The sequence below is a fragment of the Schistocerca nitens genome, chromosome 5, assembly GCF_023898315.1.
Source record: "Schistocerca nitens isolate TAMUIC-IGC-003100 chromosome 5, iqSchNite1.1, whole genome shotgun sequence".
Lineage (NCBI taxonomy): Eukaryota > Metazoa > Arthropoda > Insecta > Orthoptera > Acrididae > Schistocerca > Schistocerca nitens.
In genome coordinates this window covers 800,436,099-800,448,706 of record NC_064618.1, presented here as the reverse complement: position 1 = coordinate 800,448,706, position 12,608 = coordinate 800,436,099, and the positions used below count along the sequence as shown (strand labels likewise).

General features: G+C 41.2%; 1 protein-coding gene across 1 annotated transcript in view; it reads left to right on the top strand.

The window, feature by feature from the left end:
* The window catches only part of LOC126259200 (mediator of RNA polymerase II transcription subunit 23), a 177,091-nt gene that overhangs the window by 39,023 nt on the left and 125,460 nt on the right, over positions 1-12,608 (top strand). The window contains exon 3 of the mRNA XM_049955791.1: positions 9,902-10,034. Coding sequence (XP_049811748.1) covers positions 9,902-10,034 — 133 coding nt within the window. The remainder of the gene's footprint in view (positions 1-9,901; positions 10,035-12,608) is intronic.

Sequence of the window (12,608 nt, the reverse complement as noted above, 5' to 3'; positions counted from 1 at the left end):
ATTGAACGTTGTGACGTAATGTTTGTGCATATTGCCATGCTGAATGTGTGGGGCTATGTTCAAGTGATGTGGCTCTAATTTCAAGTTTTCACATGTTCAAATATTTCTTCCCCCTGCCTTGTGACTGCCAGTTCAAAACTCTGCCCGTGGCCCTCCACTGTGTCACCCACCTGAAAATATTCTGCGTGTCAGGTACAGCCAAATGGCGGCCATTACTGTTTTGTCACAATGTCTGCTGAGACTGTGACAGAAACAGTTTGGATAAAGGCTTCCACTGCTGCAATTCCCATCTGCACCACCCAATATTCAATGGGGCATAGTGCTTAGCTGGTTCCCTTGTATTCAGCCATGTACACATGCACGGCATTCAACACACATTTGGTCAGGGTTGCCAATGACAATTGGTCATTGCAACACATTGCCACTCTGTACATTTGTTCTCATGAAACTGGCTCTGTAATTCTACCAGCTGTTGCGTCCAGCGAGCAGTCTAGATGCTTAATGACATAAGGAAAGAGAGGATGGGGTGTCCAGTTAGTGACGTGGAGAAGGCTAACAGGATATTTTGAAGGAGTTATGGAACTTGCTCAGAAACATATGAACAAACAAGCAAGACTTGGATAACTGCAATCTTTAATTGCTCATTCGAGCAAAACTGAATAAATCACATACTATATCTGTACTTGCAACTACACCCATGGAAGGAGGTACGAGGCGATTTCAGAGATGTGAAAAGAGCCTGAGCAAAACTACACATGTCCAAGTGCTGGTCCTGACTTGAGAGGAGGTTTCTCCTGGACCGCTGTCAGAACTGAACTCCCCTCAGGGTGCTGCTGCTGCTGCCTGTATAGGCAGTGTCGACCCCTTCCACATTGGCATCCTGGCCACTGCCCTTCCGGCCCTCGTATGTTACCATATAAGGTTACCGCCAATGCTTGAGTAGTGCCTTGTGCTTTGTCTTGTGACCTCAAGTGATACCTCGTGATTCTAACTCACATTTCCGGCCAACGCCCATCCTGTGATGTCGCCTTTGTATTCTCAAAAGAACTTATTCATTCTGGCTTCTGTTCTACTGCCTGTTAGGTGTTCCATATTTTAAATATGTGACACCTCCCTCCTTAGGAAAAAATTTGTAGATGCTGTCCTTAGCTACTACAAATTTTTATACCACTTTCTTACACGTTTTATCACTTCTGGTAATGGAAAGCATACACATTTTTTTTACAATATTTCTCCGACATACATAAATGCGTAGTTTTCCACAGTGATAAGTATAAATCAGTTTTCACCTGTAAAAGAGCACATTTACATTTCACTCTTAATACATCAATGTTACATTGTTATACATACATTTCACTGTACAATAGGGGCATAGCATATGATTACACTTTTCTTTACAACCACTTTTACAATCAAATTCATTATCAATTACACTTTATACATTATATATAAAAACAAAGATGATGTAACTTACCAAACGAAAGTGCTGGCATGTTGATAGACACACAAACGTACACACAAAATTCAAGCTTTCGCAACCAACGGTTGCTTCATCAGGAAAGAGGGAAGGAGAGGGAAAGACGAAAGGATGTGGGTTTTAAGGGAGAGGGTAAGGAGTTATTCCAATCCCGGGAACGGAAAGACTTACCTTAGGGGGAAAAAAGGACAGGCATACACTCGCACACACACATATTGGGATATATATGTGTGTGCGAGTGTATGCCTGTCCTTTTTTCCCCCTAAGGTAAGTCTTTCCGTTCCCGGGATTGGAATAACTCCTTACCCTCTCCCTTAAAACCCACATCCTTTCGTCTTTCCCTCTCCTTCCCTCTTTCCTGATGAAGCAACTGTTGGTTGCGAAAGCTTGAATTTTGTGTGTATGTTTGTGTGTCTATCAACATGCCAGCATTTTTGTTTGGTAAGTTACATCATCATTGTTTTTATATATATTTTTCCCACGTGGAATGTTTCCCTCTACTATATACACTTTATACATTGTTGCACACTTTGTAATGTGATTACAATTTCATTTTATGACAAAGGAAACACTTAATTTCTTTCTCTCTCTCTCTCTCTCTCTCTCTCTCTCTCTCTCTCCCCCCCCCCCCCCCCCCCACCACACACACACACACACACTCTTTCTTCCGGTTCAACATTTTGATAGACACTATGTCAACCTTTTCAGTGTTTGTCGGTTTTAACACTTTGACAGATATTTCGTGTAACATCACTTCACACATGTGTAGCTGGCACTACAGGTCTATCAATTATCCCTTCATTGTCTTCTGATATCCTCCTTCTTGGATGATACCATACTACATCTCTATCTGGGCACTGATTTATGATAGTGTTTTAACGCAAATTTTTCTGCAACAGTCATCACCCATTATTTTGAATACAACTTTGAAACAGTCCTTGCAACATACAGTACTCGCATAGACAACAAATAATTACTATTATCGCCACACCAGAGCCCATGAAACTCCAGAAATTGCTGAATACACTCTGTCACCCATACAACTTTTGTCCTGCAGCAGTTTGGTCATTTAGTTGCCTAACTACAGGCTGTATCGCGAAATCTAACTTAAGTTCACTTATATTTTTTTCTTTTGTTGTTTACTATGCAGCAATCTATTTCAGTACTCAATTTTGGCACAGTGTCACTACTAGGGACATTTTTTTGTATTATATGTTCAGATTGTAACACCATTTGAGCTTGTATCCATGACATTTACCTAAAAATTACAATTTCCCTGTACCTCCGTGCACAATAACTGTGGGTCTTCCTTCGTGACAGATGACAGTAATGCCCTCATACTCCAGGGCAATAAACAGTCATTCATTATTAATTAGTGGTGTCCACAGACTTTCATTCCATAATATTAACTTTTGCTCGCAATCCTTCAGAACTTCATGCACTGGTTGCAGCATCTTCGCCTCACATCTCTCATGATCATACGTAAACAAGAGAATGAAATCCTGTTTGCATATTTTGAGGCTCTGAGCTACTGTTTAACACTGTAACTATATGTTATTTAACTTCACATACTGCCGTTTCGTATCATCAATTGGCAGTAGCTCTTTCTCAGGAGCAATATACATAAATAAATGCCTCGTTCCATCCACTTGTGACGGTAACGGTAGTATTTGGTAGAGTTTGTACATGTTGTCCTCTACTAACAGGATACTCAGCACGTAACTTAAGGTGTTTCCAGCTATGAAAAGATCCATATCAATAATTCTGATCAATTGATAACCACTGTTGCCAGTAAGTGCAACAGGGAACTGCTTATCCATGATGTCGTCTTTTGTCAATTGTAGATACTTCACGATCTGTACTGGATTTATCAGATGCAGCTCCAGAATGCCTTTCTAAGTGTTAGCAGTTGCTGATATTAACATATCGTATGCCCAGTCTAGCTCATTGAATATGCCTGTGAGTTGTATTAACTGCGCATTAACAGTGATCAAAATGATTGCTTTCTGGAACCGTTTGTCTGTACAGTTCTCAAATTCTACTATGTGTTGGCTTAATTGTTTCGTTCCATGTGTGATAATCTCTTCACTTTTTTCCACGGAGCTTACCATTTGGTTAAAACTAGTGGAGGTAGCTTTAACTATAGTCACTTGCTCCTTTGAAAGTCTGAACAGCTGTTTCTGTTCTCCTTCTAAGAAATCTACCTTCTCTTTGAAGTACGTAGTGCCATCTTCATCTAGTGTTCATGCCCTGCTAATTGCCCAATTAGTTCCTGCACCTTTTCGATTTTTCCTATGTGCCAATTTACTGCAAACTCTGCAATTTTACACTCTGCTGCCCTCATGTTCAGTAAAGCTAATCTATCCTTACAATACATAATTGCCTGCCTCGCGAGAACCTCGGTGTGTGCAAATTTTTCATTCAGTTCCATCAAGTTGAAATAACTCAGAATTTTCCAAGTTACACTGTAAATTTTCGCTTGCTCCATGTTAATGTAATACAATTCGGGTGACATCTGGATCTTCGTTACTTGCGTGTACGGTTCTTGTCTGGTGTGCTCAATCCCTATGAGCAGGTGATGCAGTATGACTCCGGCATCTGGAATTAGAAAAACTCCTTCAATCTATTGCATGAACTGTAAGTTGCATGTTTCGTTTCAGGCAGATTACCACATTAGGCCCCTTTGTTCATATTACTGTGTACGGACCTCGCCATTGCACATCTAACTTACACTATCTGCTTCTTCCTATGCTCTCATCAAACAACAGAACCTTATCCCCACAATGAAATTTCTTGAGATTTTGCGTTCTTTCATAGTATTCCATGTTCTTTATTTTATATTGCACATTATGCGCTCTCGCACGCCAGTGCATTTCATGCATACAGTCCTTTAGCTCTGCCACATAATCATCAAAATTATAACCTCATTCCAGCTGGATCTTTCTGCAGTATCCCTGGAATATTACATGTTCTTCCAAAGAACAACTCACGTGGCGTATATCCTGTTGCATTGTGCGGTCTTGTATTACATACAAAAACTGCAAATGGAACCCAACTGTCCCAATTTGGCTGCGCTTTATTCACATGATGCCACAACATCTCCATTAATGTTCAGTGCGGGTTTTCTGACTATCTGTTTGTTTGGGGGTGGTAGCTGGTAGTCTGAATTTTTTCAGTACGCAGCAATTTACACACTCTGTTCATCATTTCACTCATGAAATTACTTCCCATACTACTTAATAATACTGATGGTATCCCATACCTCAGTATAATCTTCTCAACTAGCACGCACTCTACTGTATTGGCATCATGCCTGTCAATCAGTTTAATTTCCATAAACTTCGTAAGCATATCGTGAAACTGTCCATCTGATTTAATGGACCTACTATATCAATATCATACCTTTCAAAAACATGTTCAGGTATTTTCATGATTTCTAGAGGCATCCTTATGTTTTTCCGAGTGAGCTTGTTATTTGATAACTTCTGCACTTTCGTATATATTCCTCTATATCTTTCTTCATACCATTCCACACATGGTGTTTCTTTATTCACACGTAGATCCTTCTATGCCCTGGTGTCCTCCAATGGAAGAATTGTGAAACTGTTTTAATATTGCAGCTTTTCCACCTTCACTTATTTCTTCTGTCATTATAGACTCAGCTCTCTCTTGTTTCCTGATATACTTTTCTATATCACTGATACAGTTTTCACACTCCTGAATATAATGTTTCACAGTCCTCAGCTCAGCTGTTTTGTGTCCTTTGTCCTTGTCGACCACGACTGCTGCCTGTTCGTGTCAGTCAACAGCCCTGCTGTGTTCACCTGCCTGTGAGTCCCTGACCCGCACTACGACTTCCGCATCTGCCATACTCTGACCTAGGCTACTGTTGCCTTCCAGTCGTGCTCTTGCTGCCCTGACCTGTCTTATTCGCGAGAGCGTGTCTGCAGCTTGGTTCTGTTTTTTCACTCTTGTACACGATTTGATAATCATTCTCCTGCTGCTTCAACCTACACTTCATCAGTCTGGATGAAGGATCTGGTATACTACCTACTGATTTGGAGATTTATGGTCAGTACATATCAAGAGCTTTCTGCCAAGTACGTACTGTCTAAAATACTTCTCCCTTTCAGTTGTACTGTACCCTCTTTCCACCTTGTTTAGCGTCCTCGAGGGTACACAATAGGTAAGTCACTTCCAATTTTTCCCTGACTCAGCAGAGCTCTGATACTTGATTGGCTAGTGTTAGTCGTAATTATGAAAGTCCAGATACTGCAGATAGGCAGTCTTATCAGCTTCTCCTTCAAATACTGAAAAGCATTCTCTTGCTCAACATCACAGGTGTAAGGCGCTTCTTTCTTTAATAATTTGTGTAGGGCTTCGTGATTTTGCTGAAGTCATTTATAAAATGTCAGTAGTGTCCCACAAGGCCTAGAAATGCCTTTAATTGCTTAGTTGTTCTTTTGTGCTTGTGGTATTCTGTAGGGTCGCGAGCTTATCATCGTATTTTCTGCTTCTGGCAGCAGTTTAATTTTGTGTCTGATTCTATCTGTGTACAACAATTTGTCTCCTGGCAAATGGAAAATGTCACTGCACATGGTGCATAACTCTATAGTTGCTGCCCTCTCTTTGGCATTTAAATGGTCACTAGAATATTTTCCTTCACGACACTTGTTCTCATCTTCAACTGTGGCTTACTTTTACTTACATGATTCACTCTGAAGGATTCTCTCAACAATTTCCACTGTGGAACTCCGTCGGCTACTACCCGTGGGCATTCTACTGACACACACTTCTCTGTAGTGTTCAGGACATTTATTAGACATTCTACCAATTCTACTTTTACTAATGCCTCTGATAGATACACACCCTTTGTGATCTCCTGTTTCAGAATGATAGCCTACGGCATTCCGCTCGACTCTATTTTTATCTGACACATCTGTCCCTCTCGGGGTCCAATTGTAATTGGTGATACACTGCTAACATTTGGGTTCTGCCCTTTTCGCTTCTCTCCGGCAATCCTTGTTGACTGCTGCTGTTGTGTTTCAACTGCTAATGACTTTTTATCAGAACTCACTTTCGCCTTTCCATGTTTCTCGCTTCGTGCTTAAGCCCTTGCTGATAGAGCCTTCTCTCTCTTTCGAAGTTACTCTGCACAGCTCACCCAGTGACTCTGTCTTCATCTCGTAAAGCAACCTAATTGAACTGTGCGGAGCTCACACTCTCACTCCCATCTTCATTCCTATTCGTTCCCTGTGGATCCACAGACTTCTGGTGGCATAATTGATTATGACTCTATTTTCCTTGAAAATGTCTCAGCCCACCAGCCCGTCAAAAGGAAGATCAACATCTTCCCTGATTACATGGTAGCAATGCCTCAGTCACATTTCACTTCCCACCTGTAATCTGAGGTTTACTTTGTCTTCTGTTTTTGGAACTGTATTAGCGATTCCCCGAATCCTAATACATTCAGCTGCATTACCTTTTCTGCCGTTTTTCAGAGTACTTTTCTTAACTAGACTTATCCGCACCCTGCTATCAGTGAGAAACCTCAAGCGATGATTAGTATCTTCCTCACAGTCCAGTTCTACAAACTCATATTTGCTCTCGCATTCAACTGTTAATATCTTCCCAGGCAGGACGTAAGACGTCTGCTTTCTTACATCATGACTTAGTTTTCCTAGCTTTTACCTTTCCTATATGAATTCTGCGTATGGCAAGCGTCCTCTGGGCAGTCTCTCGCATAAAGACCTTTTCTTTGGCATGTTACAGATTTATTCTGCACACATGGGCCCCTGCAACTCGGCAAATTACATTGTGAGCGTTTCACCACTGGCACTCGGCCATTTTCTTTGCAATTTCCTGGTGCAACAGGTTCTACTTTCCATATTACCTTATTGCTATGACAATCTCGTGTGATATGCCCGGCTTCCTGCACTTGAAGCACTTCGAGGCCTTCTTTATGTTTCGCGTCATGACACCACCACCTCGGGTGATCATCTTTTCACGGGAAGAGGCTATCACGCTCTCCTGTATCAGATCGATTTCTATTGCCTCTGCTAGTGTTAACTGTTTGCCGCGCCGTCGCACTATAGTCTTTATCCTATCATCATAAATGCTCTGGATAAATAAAGCTCGGCTTAATTTCCAGACAAGAGCAGGGCTACCTTCAAATTCTATCATTTTACCTCTAATAGCTTCCCTGAAGTGGTGTTGCATTGTATCCAACCTTGAGCCACATTGTGCTCATATTCCCATGTTCTTGCCGACTTGAAAACAGTTGACAAGCATAGTAGTCAAGTGTCCTTTTGCTGCCACAGTTTTCTACTAATATGGCTCACTCATCTCGCCATGTGGTGCTTATGTCTCTGACTAACAACTTATTATGTGCTGAGCCCACTATTTAAGTCTTAACAAATTTCAAAAGACTATTGTGCAGCTCTGGGTCAGCAAGTCCAAATGCTAAATCACAGTTATCGAGGAACTCATTTAGAGTGTTCTTAGTGCCATGGAAAGATTAGGGTATTAATTTTAGCACATCTGACAAATTAACAAATTGCCTAATGGGTTGCTCATGTCCGTCAGTGCCTGTGCGTGAAATGTTATTACCATCACGTGACATGCCTGCTAATTTTTGTTTAATTCACCACAGTATTTCTTACTGCCACCGTTTCTTCTGTGCATCGTTCGCTATGAAGCGTTGACCTTGTGCCACTGGCCATCGTCACCACTGCCATTGCTGCTGATGTGTGCCTTCTGCTGTTCTGCACCACCGACTGCAAGGTCAGCCATCTGTATGCGCAGCCACTGACATGGCCTGCCCTGTGCCATGTGTTGCCCACAACATTGTCCATCGTCGCTGGTGCCCCTGCATCGCCTCTGTGTGCCATCTGCAACCACGTGCCGCTGTCTGCAGCCCCGACCACCTTCCGGGATGTCCACTTCGACCCTGGGCTCTGTTTATCTGCTGCTGCGGCTGTTGTTGAGGCTGCACCGCCCCTGGCCACCTTCTGGGTCGACCCCTGTGTTCCCAGGTGCAGTCCTTCTGCTGGTCTGGTCTCGGTCTCGTCTCCTGTCTTCTCGAGGCGCTGCCTGTCTGCTGCTAGTGAAGCTGCACCACTTGGTCCTGGCCTCTTCTTCTTTGTGCTTCAGGCGCTGTCTATCTGCTACTGAGGCTGCACCAGTTGGTCTGGGCCTCTTCTTCTTTCTTCTTCTGGCACTGTCTGTTCCTTGGCTTCTTCTGCTCGAGAGCTCCTTTAACTCTGTCACTGGCTTGTGTATGGGTTATCCAAGCAGTGCAAAAGGGGATTCTCAAAGCTGTTCCATCGTTTTGTGTGACATTACACTGAGCAGGATTGATATTTCAAAGCAGGTGACCTATTCCTATAACTCGTGGCTTGATAATTGCACGCTAATCCACGATGAACAGACCCCTACACCTGGCACCAAATTTTTGTTTATATGTTGTGTCTAGTGAGCGGTCTAGATGCCTAATGACATAAGGAAAGAGAGGATGGTTTGTCCAGTTAGCGACGTGGAGAAGGCTAACAGGATATTTTGAAGGAGCTACGGAACTCAGTCAGAGATATACATACAAACAAGCAAGACTTGGATTACTGCAATCTTTAATTGTGTGTTGGAGCAAAACTGAATAAATGACACACTATTCCTGTACTTGCAACTACACCTATGGAGGATGGTACGAGGCTAATTCAGAGACACGAACAGAGCCAGAGCAAAACTACCCAAGTCTAAGCCCCAGGCCTGACTTGCACGGAGGTCTCTCCTGGACCACTGTCAGAACTGAACTCAACCTCAGGGTGCCGCTACTACTGCCTTTATAAGCTGCATCAACCCCTACCACGTTGGCGTCTGACCACCACCCTTCCGGCCCTCATATGTTACCATATAAGGTTACCACCAATGCTTGAGTAGTGCCTCGTGCTTTGTCATGTGACCTCATGTGATACCTTGTGATTATACGTCACATTTCTGGCCAATGCCCATCCTGCGACATCGCCTTTGTATTCTCAAAAGAACTTCCTTGTTCTGGCTTCTGTTCTACTGCCTGCTAGTCATTGCATATTTTAAATATGCGATACTGCTGATTTTAAACAATTATTCATTTTTGTTGGTGTTTTAAAAATGATGTATACTCCAGTCTATTTTATTATGTATGTGATGTGGATGAAACTAGAAGACATAAAATGATCTACGTACTTGCAAGCAACATGAATTATAGTGTTACAATCACAAATCTAAAATTTAAAATTGTCAGTTGCTTATGTATGCAGTATAATGTGTTCGAATTGTGAATATCTTGACCGCAAAGTAACCAATAAATTAAGTAACTTTAAAAATCTTGTAGTCTAATTTTCTGAAACTGAAATACTAAAATACTGATACACTGAACTCTGTTTATAGGATGGTTTGTGAATGCATATTAAGCTGTGAGAAACTGCAGTATCAGCTTGGCGATTTTTGGGTTGAGTGTTTCAGCTTAATTCGTCGCATTATTGGTGGTGTCGATTACAAGGGTGTTCGAGAGATTATGAAGGTATAGTTTTTTATGTTTAAATTGTGAAGTTAGTAACTTAATTTGTCAACACATTGTGTAACATTTACAAGAAAATGAGAGAAAAATCAATGCTTCATCATGAACTCTTTTGCCATATTAAAAATGTTATGCACTTTGTAGGACTGACAATTTTGCCCAGTAGAAATTTTATCCTTTAACAGTATAACTTTGGAGGAAAAAAACTGATTGAATAAATTCATGCAGCCATGCACCAAGTGAAATCTTGTATTCTCCTTTGCCAGTATGTGTCTTTGCAGGATATCATGTTGTTGTTGTTGTGGTGGTCTTCAGTCCTGAGACTGGTTTGATGCAGCTCTCCATGCCACTCTATCCTGTGCAAGCTTCTTCATCTCCCAGTACGTACTGCAGCCTACATCCATCTGAATCTGCTTAGTGTATTCATCTCTTGGTCTCCCTCTTTGATTTTTACCCTCCACGCTGCCCTCCAATACCAAATTGGTGATCCCTCGATGTCTCAGAACAAGTCCTACCATCCGATCCCTTCTTCTAGTCAAGTTGTGCCACAAGCTCCTCTTCTCCCCAATCCTATTCAGTACCTCCTCATTAGTTATGTGATCTGCCCATCTAATCTTTAGCATCCTTCTGTAGCACCACATTTCGAAAGCTTCTATTCTCTTCTTGTCCAAACTATTTATCGTCAATGTTTCACTTCCATACATGGCTACACTCCATACAAATACTTTCAGAAACGACTTCCTGACACTTAAATCTATACTCGATGTTAACAAATTTCTCTTCTTCAGAAATGCTTTCCTTGCCACTGCCAGTCTACATTTTATATCCTCTCTACTTTGACCATCATCATTTATTTTGCTCCCCAAATAGCAAAACTCATTTACTACTTTAAGTGTCTCATTTCCTCAGCATCACCAGACTTAATTCGACTACATTCCATTATCCTCGCTTTGCTTTTGTTGATGTTCATCTTATATCCTCCTTTCAAGACACTGTCCATTCCGTTCAACTGCTCTTCCAAGTCGTTTGCTGTCTCTGACAGAATTTCAATGTCATCGGCGAACCTTAAAGTTTTTAGTTCTTCTCCATGGAATTTAATACCTACTCCGAATTTTTCTTTTGTTTCCTTTACTGCTTGCTCAATATTCAGATTGAACATCGGGGAGAGGCTACAACCCTGTCTCACTCCCTTCCCAACCACTGCTTCCCTTTCATGTCCCTTGATTCTTATAACTGCCATCTGGTTTCTGTACAAATTGTAAATAGCCTTTCGCTCCCTGTATTTTACCCCTGCGACCTTCAGAATTTGAAAGAGAATATTCCAGTCAACATTGTCAAAAGCTTTCTCTAAGTCTACAAATTCTAGAAACGTAGATTTGCCTTTTCTTAATGTAGCTTCTAAAATAAGTCGTAGGGTCAGTATTGCCTCATGTGTTCCCATATTTCTACATAATCCAAATTGATCTTCCCCGAGGTCGGCTTCTACCAGTTTTTCCATTCCTCTGTAAAGAATTTGCATTAGTGTTTTGCAGCCATGACTTATTAAACAGGTAGTTCGGTAATTTTCACATCTGTCAACGCCTGCTTTCTTTGGGATTGGAATTATTATATTCTTCTTGAATTCTGAGGGTATTTCGCCTGTCTCATACATTTTGCTCACCAGATGGTAGAGTTTTGTCAGGACTGGCTCTCCCAAGGCTGTCAGTGGTTCTAATGGAATGTTGTCTACTCCTGGGGCCTTGTTTCGACTTAGGTTTTTCAGTACTCTATCAAACTCTTCACGCAGTATCATATCTCCCATTTCATCTTCATCTACATCGTCTTCCATTTCTATAACATTGTTCTCAAGTACATCGCCCTTGTATAGACCCTCTATATACTCCTTCCACCTTTCTGCTTTCCCTTCTTTGCTTACAACTGGGTTTCCATCTGAGCCCTTGATATTCATACAAGTGGTTCTCTTTTCTCCAAAGGTCTCTTTAATTTTCCTGTAGGCAGTATCTATCTTACCCCTAGTGAGGTAAGCCTCTACATCCTTACATTTGTCCTCTAGCGTAATTGAATAGATAAAAATTTTACTCACCATGGAGTGGCAGGAGAACACACATGTAAAGGTTTTAAAGTTTGCTAGCTTTTGGAGCTTGTGGCAAAAATTGATTGTTTTTGTAAGAAATCACTTATATGCATTGAGTTCTGTCATTTGTAATATTACATACTATGGTAAATTTCTCATCATGAAAAGCCTTTTGTGCATTAATACAAAAGGTGTCTCAGTCTCTTTCACATATGTTCTTGCACTTAAATTTTCCTCATGAGAATTTTTATTTTTTATTTCCTCATGAGCATTTTTATTTTTGTATTTTCAACATTGCAGCACAGTCAGCAATTGTGATAATCCAATATATAAGAAACTTTCAGCCTCGACCGAGGCTGATAGTTTCTTATATGTTTTTATTTTTTGTTACTTCTGCATTGTTTTCCATCAAGAGTTATGAGAACTGTAGTGTGCTCATGCGGTACATGAAGTTTCCATCACAGGTCACTGTGTCCACATATCAATATGTTGATTTATGTTTT